The sequence below is a fragment of the Vulpes lagopus genome, chromosome 24 (assembly GCF_018345385.1).
Source record: "Vulpes lagopus strain Blue_001 chromosome 24, ASM1834538v1, whole genome shotgun sequence".
Classification (NCBI taxonomy): domain Eukaryota; kingdom Metazoa; phylum Chordata; class Mammalia; order Carnivora; family Canidae; genus Vulpes; species Vulpes lagopus.
This window is the reverse complement of record NC_054847.1, coordinates 45,447,425-45,465,572: the sequence shown is the minus strand read 5'-3', so window position 1 is coordinate 45,465,572 and position 18,148 is coordinate 45,447,425. Positions and strand designations below refer to the sequence as shown.

Below are 18,148 nucleotides of genomic sequence, written 5' to 3'. Positions count from 1 at the left end.
GATCTTGCTAAAGGTATCTCTGGCATCTGAAGGCGATTTACAAGGAGGAAGGTAACATACAGAGAATAGTACGGTAACCATGTTGTGGGTAAAAACGCCATCATGGACAAGGCTTACCCTCCAAGCTAAATGTTGATTGGCATTGAGTTCCCAACATTCACCAAGTCAAGCTCCTGGGGATCGACTGTTCTGGCAATTCTGGATGATATCAGAACCGTCCCACTCACAGGGAAATCATCTCTCCAGGATAGGATTTGTGAATCACGGAGGTCTGGTTGGAGTTGGCTGGAATGTTGGGGAGGATAAGACTTTCAAGTATTATGAATGGCTGGAAGGGGGAGTAGGAGCAGAGGAGGACTTGGAATAACGGGGAACAGGATCGAGAAAAAAAGAGCGGGGGTTGGACGTTTTGGAAGGAATAGAGCCAGATTTGGGTGGGGAAACCTGTAGGTTAGGGCGGCAGGGAGGGACAGCACTACGAACAGGAGGGAAAGAGATAGGTTTATGAGTTGAGAAAGGTGGCCGATGCAGGGGAGTGTTCTGTGGACGAAAAGAGTTACACAAAAGAGGAAACAGCTGTGAACAATGACAGGAGGCAGGAATAGAGAAGATAGAAGCAGCCCGGGGTTGAGAGTAGGAAGGAATGGAGTGGGTGGGTGGAGCCTGGGGCCGGGAGGAGGGAGGGATGGAGTGGGTAGGTGGAGCCTGGGGCCGGGAGGAGGGAGGGATGGAGTGGGTAGGTGGGGCCTGGGGTCGGTAGGAGGAAAGAATGGAGTGGGTAGGTGGAGCCTGGGGTCGGGAGGAGGGAGGAATAGAGTGGGTAGGTGGAGCCTGGGTTCGGGAGGACGAAGGAATGGAGTGGGTAGGTGGAGCCTGGGGTCTGGAGGAGGGAGGAATGGAGTGGGTGGGTGGAGCCTGGGGTCGGGAGGAGGGAGGAATAGAGTGGGTAGGTGGAGCCTGGGTTCGGGAGGACGAAGGAATGGAGTGGGTAGGTGGAGCCTGGGGTCTGGAGGAGGGAGGAATGGAGTGGGTAGGTGGAGCCCGGGGTTGAGCGGTAGAAGTAATAGAGTAGGTAGGTGGAGCCCGGGGTCGGGAGGAGGTAGGAATGGAGTGGGTAGGTGGAGCCTGGTGTCGGGAGGAGGAAGGAATGGAGTGGGTGGGTGGAGCCTGGGTTTGGGCGGAGGGAGGAATAGAGTGGGTAGGTGGAGCCCGGGGTCGGGAGGAGGTAGGAATGGAGTGGGTAGGTGGAGCCTGGGGTCGGGAGGAGGGAGGAATGGAGTGGGTAGGTGGAGCCTGGGGTCGGGAGGAGGGAGGAATGGAGTGGATAGGTGGAGCCTGGGGTCTGGAGGAGGTAGGAATGGAGTGGGTAGGTGGAGCCTGGGGTCGGGAGGAGGGAGGGATGGAGTGGGTAGGTGGAGCCTGGGGTCGGGAGGAGGTAGGAATGGAGTGGGTAGGTAGAGCCTGGGGTCGAGAGGAGGAAGGAATCAAGTGGGTAGGTGGAGCCTGGGGTCGGGAGGAGGTAGGAATGGAGTGGGTAGGTGGAGCCTGGGGTCGAGAGGAGGAAGGAATCAAGTGGGTAGGTGGAGCCCGGGGTCGGGAGGAGGAAGGAATAGAGTGCGTAGGTCGAGCCTGGGGTCGAGAAGAAGAAATGCGAGGCAGCTTTTTTGTCATTTCTCCAAACGCCATTTGGCTAGTTACTCATCTTGACCAAATGAGTAACTGGACAAAGGTCAGACTTACCCCATTATTTATGTCCCACGCCAGCCCTCGCGTCATCCCCTGCCTCAATGCCCATTATGACGTGTGTGTGCCCCTCCCTCTGGGCCCCTCAGCAGGCTCACCAGCCAGGGACATGGCCCCTGGTGGGAGGTTGGAGAGTGATCCCAGGAAATAGCATGCCACAGGAGTCCCTAGGCCTTGGAGAACATGTAGTTTTGCCCCTCACTTGGCAAAGATCCATCAAAGGGCTGTGCTGCACTCAGGGGCTGGGCACCGAGAGGATGCATGGGAAGCAGGTGTGGTCAAAGTGGGAAGGAGAAAAATGAGTGGGAAATATCAGAAAGGGAGACAGAACATGAGAGACTGGTAACTCTGGGAAACGAACTAGGGGGGGTGAAAGGGGAGGTGGGGGTGACTGGGTGACGAGCACTGAGGGGGGGCGCTTGATGGGATGAGCACTGGGTGTCGTTCTATATGTTGGCACATTGCACACCAATAAAAAGAATTTATATAAAAAAATAAAAATAAAACTGATTAAGTCTATGCACAAGCTGTTTCAGCCCTGTACACGTACTCAGCAGAAATGTGTACACACATGTGTCAAATTAACTGCATATTCTGCTTCTCTCATGCTTTGCACCCTATATTTTTAGTGCCAAATCTTGGAGATCCAAAGAGTCCAGTCTCTCAGATTCAAGCATATGCAAACAAAAGCTTGACTTTATAGAAAATCCATTGAGGAACCTCAGCACTGTTCGATAGCATACTCTTTCTTCATGAAGGCAGTGTACACAGAAAGCCTAGAAAGTGGATATTAGACATCAAGGGGACATATAACCCTCAAATATTATCTCCTATTATCATCTGATACACTTAAAACTTATAAAGTAAGCCAACTGAAAATATACAATAAGGAATTATTTATACAAATCCTGCTATATCCTGTAAATGAATACTGGACTGTTCTTAAGAATTATTCAATGTATATTAAGTACACAAATCAAGTCTAACATGACATATGTAATATGATCCATTTTAAAATACAAATTAAAATACATGTGTGTGTGTATATATACATATGTGTGTGTATATATACATAGGAAAATCCTGAAGGATATTGACATAATCTTAACAAAGATTAGAGTTAAGGGAAGAATTAATGAATTTTTTCTTTATGATTACCTATAATTTCTAATGTTTATACCACTGAGTAAATTTTTGTAAATGTAATGTCTACATTTTCAATGGATTTAAGAGGGGAGATCCTATTCCATTAATTACTGTTAAAATTTGCTCCCAATTTTTTTCAGAGCACAGTTTCTCACTTTAAAAATATCCAAAGTGAGGTCCAGAGAGTCCAGTTGGGGAATTTAATTATACATCAGTAAAAATTTTTTATCTGAACCAGTTAATAGGTAGCGGATGTACAATATATTCACATTCCACTGTCTCTTAACCACACTCCATTGTAAGTGCTATGGAGTCATAAGAATGAAAAATAAGGCCAAGAGTATAGTGATTGGGCCAAATGGGTAACAGCGTAATGTAGAGCAGAAGGAGATGCTAAAGTTGGTGAGCAAAGTTTGAGGATATAGAAGATTTACATTGTCTCCAAAAACTCTCCCCAAAGGTATTTATTAACTACAAAGGTATAAAGAAGTAACTACAGTGGAGAAACCTTGTAACCATCACATTCTCCAAGTGACCAAGGTAAACATAACCAGCAATAAAACATATCAACATCCTGAACACCCAGATGTGGTGCACAGACAAGGATACAACATCAATTCTTCTGATTTTCTTACCAAAAATACATTATCTGACTCCAACTAGAATACATTGGACAGATCCAAACTAATGGACATTCTGTAAAATGATGGATCAACAAAAACTGCCAAGGTCATGAAGCAGCAGGAAAATTAAGGAACATTTACAGAATGGAGAAGACTAAGAAAAAATTGCAAAACCCTGAGTACAGCCCTAGAACAGAAAGAGGGGATCAGTGGGAAAAAATGGGTAAAATTCAAATAAGGTTTGTAGTCTAGCAGACTTGGCAGTTGGAGGGAGCAGAGGGACTGCTGGATGTACAGTATTTAATTTGTAAATCTCATCTTGGCTTGTATCCACAGTTCTTCTGGTCTCTATTTCAGTGAGTGTTGCTCGAAAAGTATCATCAGCTTCTCACGTTTCCTAAAATTATGTGTTAGAATTTTGATTGAGATTCCACTGAATCTATATATTGGTTTATGAAGAGGATTTTAATATATATATATATAAATAAATATATATATATATTTAATATATATATATTTCATCTGTTTATTTGATGCTATCATCTGGAAAGGATATGGATGTATACTTTCCTTCTAGGCTTTGGTGCCTGCCATTTTCTGGGATTCAGAGGTTCAAGGGTCAGAGCTTCAATGACAACATAATGGGGGGGGCCCCTTCTTTTTTGCAGGAGGCATTTCTCAAAGGCAGAAAGTCCCTAGTGCATTTCCACAAATCCTAGGGTGCAGAACAATAGGGTCTTGGAGGAGCCAGCCCAAAGAACCTTGAATCCTTCTATGTCTATAATAGGGGTCTTGTGCTCTGTGTGTGAGTTCTTAGAGGTCACCCATTCTTGCATTCACTTTCATCCAGGGCAGATCAATAGGACTCACCCATGTAGAGATCAGATGACATGATTTCCACTCACTCTTCTCTACCTTGTGTCCCTCGTCTTGCTGTTTGCTCTGTGGTCACAGACCAAATTCCACGGAGAAAACCAGTTATAAAGGTAGAATTCATTCAGGCCGGCTAATTAGGAAAGAGAGGAAGAAAGTGGTTTTCTGGTAAAGAGGATCTTGCTAAAGGTATCTCTGGCATCTGAAGGCGATTTACAAGGAGGAAGGTAACATACAGAGAATAGTACGGTAACCATGTTGTGGGTAAAAACGCCATCATGGACAAGGCTTACCCTCCAAGCTAAATGTTGATTGGCATTGAGTTCCCAACATTCACCAAGTCAAGCTCCTGGGGATCGACTGTTCTGGCAATTCTGGATGATATCAGAACCGTCCCACTCACAGGGAAATCATCTCTCCAGGATAGGATTTGTGAATCACGGAGGTCTGGTTGGAGTTGGCTGGAATGTTGGGGAGGATAAGACTTTCAAGTATTATGAATGGCTGGAAGGGGGAGTAGGAGCAGAGGAGGACTTGGAATAACGGGGAACAGGATCGAGAAAAAAAGAGCGGGGGGTTGGACGTTTTGGAAGGAATAGAGCCAGATTTGGGTGGGGAAACCTGTAGGTTAGGGCGGCAGGGAGGGACAGCACTACGAACAGGAGGGAAAGAGATAGGTTTATGAGTTGAGAAAGGTGGCCGATGCAGGGGAGTGTTCTGTGGACGAAAAGAGTTACACAAAAGAGGAAACAGCTGTGAACAATGACAGGAGGCAGGAATAGAGAAGATAGAAGCAGCCCGGGGTTGAGAGTAGGAAGGAATGGAGTGGGTGGGTGGAGCCTGGGGCCGGGAGGAGGGAGGGATGGAGTGGGTAGGTGGAGCCTGGGGCCGGGAGGAGGGAGGGATGGAGTGGGTAGGTGGGGCCTGGGGTCGGTAGGAGGAAAGAATGGAGTGGGTAGGTGGAGCCTGGGGTCGGGAGGAGGGAGGAATAGAGTGGGTAGGTGGAGCCTGGGTTCGGGAGGACGAAGGAATGGAGTGGGTAGGTGGAGCCTGGGGTCTGGAGGAGGGAGGAATGGAGTGGGTGGGTGGAGCCTGGGGTCGGGAGGAGGGAGGAATAGAGTGGGTAGGTGGAGCCTGGGTTCGGGAGGACGAAGGAATGGAGTGGGTAGGTGGAGCCTGGGGTCTGGAGGAGGGAGGAATGGAGTGGGTAGGTGGAGCCCGGGGTTGAGCGGTAGAAGTAATAGAGTAGGTAGGTGGAGCCCGGGGTCGGGAGGAGGTAGGAATGGAGTGGGTAGGTGGAGCCTGGTGTCGGGAGGAGGAAGGAATGGAGTGGGTGGGTGGAGCCTGGGTTTGGGCGGAGGGAGGAATAGAGTGGGTAGGTGGAGCCCGGGGTCGGGAGGAGGTAGGAATGGAGTGGGTAGGTGGAGCCTGGGGTCGGGAGGAGGGAGGAATGGAGTGGGTAGGTGGAGCCTGGGGTCGGGAGGAGGGAGGAATGGAGTGGATAGGTGGAGCCTGGGGTCTGGAGGAGGTAGGAATGGAGTGGGTAGGTGGAGCCTGGGGTCGGGAGGAGGGAGGGATGGAGTGGGTAGGTGGAGCCTGGGGTCGGGAGGAGGTAGGAATGGAGTGGGTAGGTAGAGCCTGGGGTCGAGAGGAGGAAGGAATCAAGTGGGTAGGTGGAGCCTGGGGTCGGGAGGAGGTAGGAATGGAGTGGGTAGGTGGAGCCTGGGGTCGAGAGGAGGAAGGAATCAAGTGGGTAGGTGGAGCCCGGGGTCGGGAGGAGGAAGGAATAGAGTGCGTAGGTCGAGCCTGGGGTCGAGAAGAAGAAATGCGAGGCAGCTTTTTTGTCATTTCTCCAAACGCCATTTGGCTAGTTACTCATCTTGACCAAATGAGTAACTGGACAAAGGTCAGACTTACCCCATTATTTATGTCCCACGCCAGCCCTCGCGTCATCCCCTGCCTCAATGCCCATTATGACGTGTGTGTGCCCCTCCCTCTGGGCCCCTCAGCAGGCTCACCAGCCAGGGACATGGCCCCTGGTGGGAGGTTGGAGAGTGATCCCAGGAAATAGCATGCCACAGGAGTCCCTAGGCCTTGGAGAACATGTAGTTTTGCCCCTCACTTGGCAAAGATCCATCAAAGGGCTGTGCTGCACTCAGGGGCTGGGCACCGAGAGGATGCATGGGAAGCAGGTGTGGTCAAAGTGGGAAGGAGAAAAATGAGTGGGAAATATCAGAAAGGGAGACAGAACATGAGAGACTGGTAACTCTGGGAAACGAACTAGGGGGGGTGAAAGGGGAGGTGGGGGTGACTGGGTGACGAGCACTGAGGGGGGCGCTTGATGGGATGAGCACTGGGTGTCGTTCTATATGTTGGCACATTGCACACCAATAAAAAGAATTTATATAAAAAAATAAAAATAAAACTGATTAAGTCTATGCACAAGCTGTTTCAGCCCTGTACACGTACTCAGCAGAAATGTGTACACACATGTGTCAAATTAACTGCATATTCTGCTTCTCTCATGCTTTGCACCCTATATTTTTAGTGCCAAATCTTGGAGATCCAAAGAGTCCAGTCTCTCAGATTCAAGCATATGCAAACAAAAGCTTGACTTTATAGAAAATCCATTGAGGAACCTCAGCACTGTTCGATAGCATACTCTTTCTTCATGAAGGCAGTGTACACAGAAAGCCTAGAAAGTGGATATTAGACATCAAGGGGACATATAACCCTCAAATATTATCTCCTATTATCATCTGATACACTTAAAACTTATAAAGTAAGCCAACTGAAAATATACAATAAGGAATTATTTATACAAATCCTGCTATATCCTGTAAATGAATACTGGACTGTTCTTAAGAATTATTCAATGTATATTAAGTACACAAATCAAGTCTAACATGACATATGTAATATGATCCATTTTAAAATACAAATTAAAATACATGTGTGTGTGTATATATACATATGTGTGTGTATATATACATAGGAAAATCCTGAAGGATATTGACATAATCTTAACAAAGATTAGAGTTAAGGGAAGAATTAATGAATTTTTTCTTTATGATTACCTATAATTTCTAATGTTTATACCACTGAGTAAATTTTTGTAAATGTAATGTCTACATTTTCAATGGATTTAAGAGGGGAGATCCTATTCCATTAATTACTGTTAAAATTTGCTCCCAATTTTTTTCAGAGCACAGTTTCTCACTTTAAAAATATCCAAAGTGAGGTCCAGAGAGTCCAGTTGGGGAATTTAATTATACATCAGTAAAAATTTTTTATCTGAACCAGTTAATAGGTAGCGGATGTACAATATATTCACATTCCACTGTCTCTTAACCACACTCCATTGTAAGTGCTATGGAGTCATAAGAATGAAAAATAAGGCCAAGAGTATAGTGATTGGGCCAAATGGGTAACAGCGTAATGTAGAGCAGAAGGAGATGCTAAAGTTGGTGAGCAAAGTTTGAGGATATAGAAGATTTACATTGTCTCCAAAAACTCTCCCCAAAGGTATTTATTAACTACAAAGGTATAAAGAAGTAACTACAGTGGAGAAACCTTGTAACCATCACATTCTCCAAGTGACCAAGGTAAACATAACCAGCAATAAAACATATCAACATCCTGAACACCCAGATGTGGTGCACAGACAAGGATACAACATCAATTCTTCTGATTTTCTTACCAAAAATACATTATCTGACTCCAACTAGAATACATTGGACAGATCCAAACTAATGGACATTCTGTAAAATGATGGATCAACAAAAACTGCCAAGGTCATGAAGCAGCAGGAAAATTAAGGAACATTTACAGAATGGAGAAGACTAAGAAAAAATTGCAAAACCCTGAGTACAGCCCTAGAACAGAAAGAGGGGATCAGTGGGAAAAAATGGGTAAAATTCAAATAAGGTTTGTAGTCTAATTAGTAAGACTGTGCCAAGGTCAATTTCTTATTCCTGATATCTCTGGTAAGGTAATGGAAGATGTTAACATTAAGGAAAAATGAGTGAGGGATATAAAGCAACTCTTTTTACTGTGTTTGCAGACTTGGCGGTGGGAGGGAGCAGAGGGACTGCTTGATGTACAGTATTTAATTTGTAAATCTCATCTTGTATCCTACTGGTAAAATAGTTTATGGGCTATTTCATTTAGGCATCATAAATATTAAGTTTCTATTCCTTAAATTTCTATTAATTTGTATTTATTTACTTATTTATTTAAAGTTATTTATTTGGCACACGGAGAGAGAGCACAGCAGGGGGAGCTTCAGGCAGACGGAAAGGGAGAAGCAGACTCCCCGCTGAGCAGTGAGCCCAACCTGGGGCTTGATTCTAGGGCCCTGGGATCATGACCTGATCTGAAGGCTGGTGTTTAAGTGACTGAGCTGCTTAGGCACTCCTCAATTTGTATTTTAATAGTTCCATTTGTTCAATGTATACAGTATCTACGAAAAGTATATAAAATAGTATAGTAAATATATATATATATTTGGCAGCTCCCACATATGTATTGAGGATTGTTAAGTCCTCTTGTTGGATAGATCCTTTAAGTATGATATAGTTTCCCTCTTCATCTCTCACTGCAGTCTTCGGGGTAAATTTTAGTTTATCTGATATAAGGATGGCTACCCCTGCTTTCTTTTGAGGACCATTTGAATGGTAAATTATTCTCCAACCTTTTATTTTCAGGCTGTAGGTGTCCTTCTGTCTAAAATGAGTCTCTTGTAGACAGCAAATAGATGGGTCCTGCTTTTTTATCCAGTCTGACACCCTGCACCTTTTGAAGGGGTCATTAAGCCCATTCACGTTCAGAGTTACTATTGAAAGATATGAGTTTAGTGTCATCATGATATCTATTCAGTCCTTGTTTTTGTGGATTGTTCCACTGGACTTATTCTTAAAGGGGAATTTTAAGAGTCCCCCTTAAAATTTCTTGCAGAGCTGGTTTGGAGGTCACATATTCTTTCAGTTCCTGCCTGTCTTGGAAGGTCCTTCCATTCTGAATGAGAGCCTTGCTGGATAGAGTATTCTTGGCTGCATGTTCTTCTCATTTAGGACCCTGAATATATCCTGCCAGCCCTTTCTGGCCTGCCAGGTCTCTGTGGGAGGGTTCCACTGTTAATCTAATACTTCTCCCCATATACATTAGGGATCTCTTGTCTCTTGCTGCTTTAAGGATCTTCTCTTTATATTTGGAATTTGCAAGTTGCACTATTACCTGTTGGGGTGTTGAACGGTTTTTATTTATTTTAGGGGGGGATCTCTCTATCTCCTGGATCTGAATGCCTGTTTCCCTCCCCAAATTAGGGAAGTTCTCAGCTATGATTTGTTCAAATATGCTTTCTGGTCCTCTATCCCTTTCAGCGTCCTCTGTAACCACAATTGAACATAGATTTTTTCCTTCTGAGGCTGTCATTTATTTCCCTTAACCTTTACCTTTATTTCCCTTCCCTTAACCTTTACCTTTATTTCCCTTCCCTTAACCTTCCTCATTAAGGAAAGGTTTTGTTTTTCTCTTTTTTTCCTCAGCTTCCTTCCTTGCCATCAACTTGTCTTCTATGTCACTCACTCTTTCTTCTACCTCATTAACCCTCATCGTTAGGACCTCCAGTTTGGATTGCATCTCATTTAATTGATTTTTTATTTCGGCCTGATTAGATCTAAATTCTAGAAGGAGTCTCTTCAGGAGTCATGAAGTCTCTTGAATCCTTTATGCTTTTTTCCAGAGCCACCAGTAGCTTTATAATTGTGCTCCTGAATTGGCTTTCTGACATCGAATTGTAATCCAAATTCTGTAACTCTGTAGCAGAGAGTACTGTTTCTGATTCTTTCTTTTGTGGTGAGTTCTTCTTTCTAGTAATTTTGCTCAGTGCAGAGTGGCTAAAAACAATTTGTACTTGTTAGAAGCGCACTCTTCTCTCTGTAGCATTACAGCTGTCTCTCTTTAAATCTCAGGCTGAATTCATACGTTTTCAGGATGATTTGAAAGTTATCTAGGTAAGTTGTTGGGGACAGGTGACTTGGGGACCCTACTCTTCCTCCATCTTACCTCAGTCAAAAATTCTTGAATTCTCTCCTCAGATACCTACAAATCAAGTGTTTTTTTTCTTTTTTTCACTGCTGATAGGTATGATTCCCACTGACTCATCTGCAAGTTCTCCTGTACAACAGAGGAATAATGAGAACCATGCACATTTCCAGCTATTCACAGAAATCACACAATAAGGCCCCACCTAGTCCCTGAAAACAGTCACCTTCTTTTCATACGTGGAAAAACTGAAATTAGAAAGTTAAGGCAACTTTACCCTAGAGTTTCTGATTGAGATAGAAACAAAAATGTGTTCAAAACCCCAGATTTGGGCCAGCCCCGGTGGCTCAGCGGTTTAGCGCCACCTTCGGCCTTGGCGTGATCCTGGAGATGGGGATCGAGTCCCACGTCAGGCTCCCTGCATGGAGCCTGTTTCTCCCTCTGCCTGTGTCTCTGCCTCTGTGTGTGTGTTTTTCATGAATAAATAAAATCTTTATTAAAAAAAACCCAGATTGATAATCATTTACCTAAACTATGTCCATTTTAAGAATTCAACAGCCTAACACGTCTTTCATGCTTTTTGACTTATCAACATCTAGAGAAGGCTAAAATTCTGTCTAGAAGAAATTTTATATTAAATGATAACCTGTAATGGAAAATGACTCACATGAAATTTCTACTCAGATGCAAAGTTACAGGGGGAAAAAAACCTACACTGAAAAAAAAAAGGGGGGGTAAAACAAGACTCTAGAATTAAACCAATACCAGATAGCATAAGTGATGTAATTCTTCATACTGAATGTCAAGGTATATCCAAGCAGAAAATTCAAATCAAATTCAAATATCAAATCACTTATATTCGGTTGATGAATATAAAGGAAAAGAATGTGACAGTGTGGGAAAGAGGATTCAACTCACCTCAGAGTCAATTCTAAGCCACACTCCATGGCTCAGTAGGTATTAATTATCAGCAAGAGACTTAGCTTCCCTGGGCCTCAGCTTCCTGCAATGTAAAAAGGAGAGAGGGGTTGGACTCTTGGTTCTAACATTCCCTGTAGATGTAAAGGTCACAGAGTGAAACTTGCCCTTAACTAACCAAAAAAAGCTCAACAACTCTGGGAAATGAATAGTATGGAATGCTTTGAATGTCACATAAAAATGACATGAAAATTAAATATATTAATTCATTAATGACTGGATTTAAATTCATTAGGTAATCAAGTTATGTGATCCAGTGACTTCTCATTCAGTTTTTCAAATATTTGTATCTTATAATTTTTCTTTTATATGTAATTCTTACAAAAGGAACAAATATAAGAATCAAAATACAATCTTTCCAAAACATCCAGTAGAAATAAGAACTTCAATACAGCTGATAGAAATGTGAATTAGGGGGATCCCTGGGTGGCGCAGCGGTTTGGCGCCTGCCTTTGGCCCAGGGCGCGATCCTGGACACCCGGGATCGAATCCCACATCAGGCTCCCGGTGCATGGAGCCTGCTTCTCCCTCTGCCTCTGTCTCTCTGCCTCTCTCTCTCTCTCTGTGACTATCATAAATAAATAAAAATTAAAAAAAAAAAAAAGAAATGTGAATTAGTCAGCTCTTCTGGGAAATAATTTGGCAATATATTACCTTTTTAATATTCATCCCCTTTGACCCAATAATACAGCTTTTAGAAATCTTTCTTAACATTGACCAATAAAGGGACCCCTGGGTGGCTCAGTGGTTGAGCGTCGGCCCTGGGCTCAGGGTGTGATTTCAGGGTCCTGGGATCGAGTTCCCCATCAGGCTCCTCACAGAGAGCCTGCTTCTCCCTCTGCCTATGTCTCTGCCTCTCTCTCTGTCTCTCATGGATAAATAAACAAAATCTTTTTAAAAATTGACAAAGTAAATGATTAATGTACAGAAATATCTACAGTAATATTATTTATAACAGAAAAACTAGCAACCAGCTGAATGTCCACTTTTTTTTTTAAGCTATTATTTATTGGGACACCTGGGTGGCTCAGTGGTTGAGTGTCTGCCTTCAGCTCAGGGCACGATCCCAGGGTCCTGCAATCCAGTCCCACACTGGGCTCTCTGTCAAGGAGCCTGCTTCTCATATCAAGGAGCCTGCCTGAATATCCATCTATAAGGAAAATATATGTTTTTGAAGAGTAGCACTCATAAGATTAAGTTGCATATCAGAAGGTATATATATATTCGTTTTTAGAGACTTTGGTTCTTGCTTTAATGCACTTAAGGTTGACAAATGATGTGTGTGTGTATTCAGAAGACTTAAAGACAATACATCAAATAATTTAACAGTAATTCTTTCCAGCTGATGAAATTGAAAGTGATTTTTAGTTTCTTTCGATGCTTCCCTGTATCTGCCCAATTTCCTAGAATCATATTTTATTTCTTATTATTGAAAGTTATGTTTCTTCACAAGTTACTTCTCAAAAAAGCTGTCTGCCACAACTGGGCCTTTGCATAATAAATCTCTAGTTGTAGTCAATGATTACCCGTGCTGTACAATAAAGGCTATACAACTCAAACACAAAATGGTGTTTTTAAGAAGCAGAAATTCCATAGAATCCTTTAAAGAGGTCCAGGACCGCTCAGCAGCCCCGCAGAAACTGGTGTCACATCTGAGTCTAGCAACCAGGCCCAACCCCTCCCTAGATGAGCCAGGCCAAGGAGGACAGGAGCCCAACACCCTGGAGCACCTCCAAGAGGATCCCCACCCCAGGAGGAGAGCACAAGTGAGAACAGGCCTGGCCCTCTTTCTCCCTCTTCCCACCTCCTCCCCCACAGGATCAGCGGCCATGCTGACTCAGTTGCAGGCCTTGCTCTGTATCTGGCTACATGATGCAACTAAAGGAGAAGTCTCAAAGGAGACTTCTCAAGGAGAAGTCCACAAGCAGTTCTAAAGGAAACTTGGCCATCACCAAGTCCAAACCCCTTGTTTCCAAATAGTGAAACTTAACCCCACACTCTCTCATACGCACATTTTTAAAAGTGATGTAAGAATTTCACTAGCTGCTTGTTAATAACCTATTTTATATAAGTTCTATTTTTATTCCATTTTATAATTAAAAACAAAAGGAGGGACAGGGCTACAAAATAACTTCCCTCAGGTCACAATGTTATAGTAAATGGTAGAACCAGATTCTGGCTTAAATCCAAGTGGTACCCTCAACAAATACACTGCACTCTTGTAAGAAGCACCATCCTCTTGGTTTAATCTGAATTTTAATGTATCCATTTCATGTGGACTACGGAATATGTTATGTAAAATACATGAAGCACTCCTTCCTCTCATGATCATTAGTTCTGTGATAACAGGACCAACTAAATGAGACAGTGGATGTAAGAACTTGTCTCTTAGAAACATGAAGTCAACTGGCTTCACTTGCTAAAGGAGGAAATTTTCAAGGAGAGTTCCAAGGAATTTGGGGGAAGGAGGAGAAATATATAAGTCAACCCACACTATGTATCTAAGGCACCATGTCAGGCTCCTCACATGAGAACTCTAGTTCAGGGCTCTACCTCCTGAGATGAGATTTAAAGGTGAAACTTTCTATCCAGTGTCATCATTTCCCCCAGTCCTGGAGGACCCTGAGATTTGCTTGCTGGAGCTCCAAATCCTCCCAATGTGATACTTGAACCTGACCTTTCTTCTCTGAGCCTCATTCTGTATGTGTATCCCTTCATTCACACCCACATATCATGTGCATTTGAGCATGGCTTCTCAGTAGACCCCAAACCACATGACAGCAGGACCACATTTTATTTATCTCTACATTCCTATTCCCCTTCCTAGAACTCACATAGTGCTTTGCACACTAACGTTACATAAACATACCATAAATTTATAAAAACTATTCATGAGCAGAAATCTATAGTAGGAAAGCAATAAGCTATCTGCAGCAATGTTGAGTGCAGACAATGACTGTCATGAAAGCAACTGATGTCCAATTCCAAGAGAGGTGCTATTTTAGTATTTTGAAACCTAAAGAATTAAAAATTATAGTAAATAAATCAAAGTTTTCTTTTTCTATCTAATTAGATCAAAATGCTCACATTACTGGTTCTTTGACACTGTTGTGCATCAGAATTTTGATGGGGGTGGGGGAAGAGGAGTAGTAGGGGGACGAGAAGAAGGGGACAGGAGAGGAAGTATAGTCAAAGTGCAGACCAGATCCAAATCTCCAGACACTGTGATTCAATATGTCTGGGCCCTGGAATCTGAATTCCTTTCAGTGGTTCAGGACTGGTTGTTCACAGATCATCCCTTCAAAATCACAGGCTTCTGTCAGTTTCCTCACTGACACAGGCCATCCAATGGTTTGTGCTGATTCTAGCATGAGACTGGCTGATTCCCAGCTCTGCCATTTACTGACTCCATGGCCTTGGACAATCGCTAAACTCACTTCACCCCAGTCTCCTCATCTGTAATATGAGGTGATATGAGCAACTCTTCGTCTAATGGGGACTAAATGAGAGAACATGTTATCAAGTGCCTTGAATATTGCCTGCCACCAATAAAGGTCCAATAAATGTTAACTATCGTGATTTTTACTCACTAAAACCTGTCATGAGGTTACAAATCTCAGAGAAGTTAGTGTTACCTAGATAGTAAATATAGAGAAAAAAAAGTGTAGATTATTTATTAAATGGAAAAAAAATTAAGTCAAGAAAAATTTTAGAGGAACCACAAATCACTGGTTGTACCACATGCATGCACAGACATACGCACTCACACACACACACACACACACACAAACATACACACACCAAAATTTTACAAGGTCTTCCCTTTCTACATTTAGGTCTGGGTTTCTTATAAATAGCAAAGAGCAACAGCAAAATAAAAATATGAAAAACAAAAATAAAAGCTAAATTTACTAATAGTAAGAGAGGAGGATTAAGACTTTGAATAAGGGAGTATGTATTTAATATTTCATGTTAAATTTCATATTAGTACTTTACAACTTAAGAGTTTTTATTTACACCCAGCATTTCCCCAAAGGAATTTTGTGTATCTCTTTCAAGTCAGTTACATATCATGATTCCAATTTTATAAATGAGAAAAGTGACGTTAGAAATTTAAGTAATTACTAGGGAGAGATGGAGTTAAGCTCACACCCAGAACTCAGACTCCAAAGGCCAAGCCTGTACAAATGCCATATTGCCTCTACTTCTTAAAAAAAAAAACCACACACACAAAAGGTAGCAAATAAGTGTAGAATCCTAATTATAGCTCAAGAACAGAAGAAAATAAATGAATCAAAGATGAATCCCCTGACATCTATTATCAGTTTTCTTTTCAAGCCCAAAGACTCACTGCAAAGGCAAACCACCACCATGGCTCACTTAGAATCAAGTTCCCTCCCACCCCTGGAGCAAAGGGCCATTCATTGGCGGGAGTCATGGCTGCCCTCCCTTATGGGAGTCTCCTAACACCTCCCTCTATGATAGAGCCATGATTGCTGCTCACCCCTAAATTGAATTATATTCTCAGCTCCACCACTTGTTAGTATTACAAGGATGATGTATTCACTCTCCCTGTGTAAACAATGTGTCCTTCATATTAGTTTTCAACCTACTTTCTTCAAGCCTCTAGTATTCCTGGATTCTTTGAGCGAACTAGCGTTAACATACATGACTTCACAGGAAGGTATCATTAGCCAGAGAAGGAGGAGCCTAAGGAAAGTGAAGCAAGGCTCTGAGTAGAATTGGAGTAGGAGGAGGCCGTGTTAGATGGGCAGGATCCCTCCTCCCTCCTCTTTACCTATCCAAAAGATTACAAGGATGCCTTTAAACAGTGAGCAGCCATAACATCAAAGCTAGCTTTAGTTTATGTTAGGAAAAAAGCTAAGAAGGAATGCAGTTCCTTAAAAAAAAAAGAAAAAAGAAAAAGAAAAAAATAAGTCAATAAATAGGTTTATTGGCACATGAATTGAGAATTAAAAAGAGACAAGAAACAGGAAGTGCAAATTAAACTGAGATTTCTCACCTGGGAAGTCTTACATGTAGCATCTGATTCCTGAACTAAAAGTCTGGAGTGCCTGGAATGTATTTGTAGTTCTTTTCAAGGAGGAGATAAGCTCTCAAGTCATCATTAAGCTCACCAGTTGGATTTTAGTTTAAGAGAGGTGGTTAGGTGACTATAAGACAAAACTAATGTCAGAAGGAGGCTTCTGGGTTTCTTCTTTTTGAAAAACTCCTTCCGTTGCCTTGATTTTCACCTCGCTCTCATACCACTGGCAGCAATGTTTGTGCTGATGAGGCAACGTTGTCCAAGTCTAAGCAATTACAGGCTGGTGGAGCAATTAGCCTGGGTGGAGAACACAAATTCTGTATGTTCCAGCTCCAAGGTATTGGTATTATTTTAACTTCATCATCTCTATGATGAAAAATCTGAATGCTGGGGCACCTGGGTGGCTCAGTGGTTGAGCATCTGCCTTTGGCTCAGGTTGTGATCCTGGGGTCCTGGGATCAAGTTCTGCATCAGGCTCCTGGCAAAGATCCTGCTTCTCCCTCTGCCTATGTCTCTGCCTCTGTGTGTGTGTGTGTGTGTGTGTCTCTCATGAATAAATAAAATCTTTAAAAAAAGAAAAGACAAGAAAAGAAAAGAAAAGAAAAGAAAAAAAGAAAGAAAGAAGAAAGAGAAGAAAGAAAGAAAGAAAGAAAAGAAAGAAAGAAAGAAAGAGAAGAAAGAAAGAAAGAGAAGAAAGAAAGAAAGAGAAGAAAGAGAAGAAAGAGAGGAAAGAAAGAAAGAAAGAAAGAAAGAAAGAAAGAAAGAGAAGAAAGAAAGAAAGATCTGAATGCCAACCCTGGTGTTGAGACGACTGATTCCCAAAAATTATATCATCTCTTTTTTGATCAAGGCTCACAATTAAATGTTATCTATCAGTAGGAACTATGTTCAAAACTTAACATCAATATTATCTTGCCTTTACTCAAGAATTAATCAGTACACTAAACCAGTATAGACTAAATTAGAGAAAAATAGCATCTTCCAAATGCCAGATGTACAATAGTTGAGGGGTCTGAATCTAGTGGAGAGTTTCCAGTCCCTGTCACACTAAAAGAATTTTCATAGTGGCCACATGTGGCAAGATATTTGTTTTTTGTCATCTGACAAACATTTGCTCGCCAGCTGCCATGCGTCAGACATTACAATGTCAAATGCTTCTCTCATAATACCCATGGCACAGCAGGTCCTCAAATTTCTGCACCCTCCATAGTCCATGGTGTCAGAACTGACTCAGTGGTCTCTACTCTCTTTTTCTCTGGCTCTTTCTGAATCTTTCTTCCCAGCATGAAATTCTACATTAAGCCATACACAAATTATATTCTCATCTTTCATGATGCCCTGTCAGCTTGAGGCAGGTTGCTCTTGTATCTTCTTCAAGTCTCCCTTTTCTTATCTTTCAAATGAGGTTAATAACACCTGCCTGTTAGGGAGATGAGAGAAATAATTATTCCTGAAATGCTTTGAAGATGAAAAGGGCCACATGACACTCGATGCTTGTTGTCTGGCAAAAGATGCTGAATTTTCCATTTGCATTAGCACGTTCTTCAGGAAAATGAAAGATGAGACTGTCATAAAGAGTTTGTATGGTTAATTCTTGGCTAATGAGCAAACGCCATCCATAGTTACATTCTTCCACTGTCTTAAAGAACATACTGTCTTAATCAATTTACTGTTTTGAGAACAGATGCAAAAA

At 42.5% G+C, this 18,148-nt stretch overlaps 1 protein-coding gene across 5 annotated transcripts in view; it reads right to left on the bottom strand.

Annotated features, from left to right (window-relative positions):
• Nucleotides 1-18,148, bottom strand: part of SERPINB5 (serpin family B member 5) — a 79,029-nt gene that overhangs the window by 31,036 nt on the left and 29,845 nt on the right. For all 5 annotated transcript variants that reach the window (XM_041739954.1, XM_041739957.1, XM_041739958.1 and 2 more), the window contains one exon: nt 11,349-11,433. In XM_041739954.1, the coding sequence (XP_041595888.1) occupies nt 11,349-11,377 (29 nt within the window). In that variant the 5' untranslated portion in view covers nt 11,378-11,433. The remainder of the gene's footprint in view (nt 1-11,348; nt 11,434-18,148) is intronic.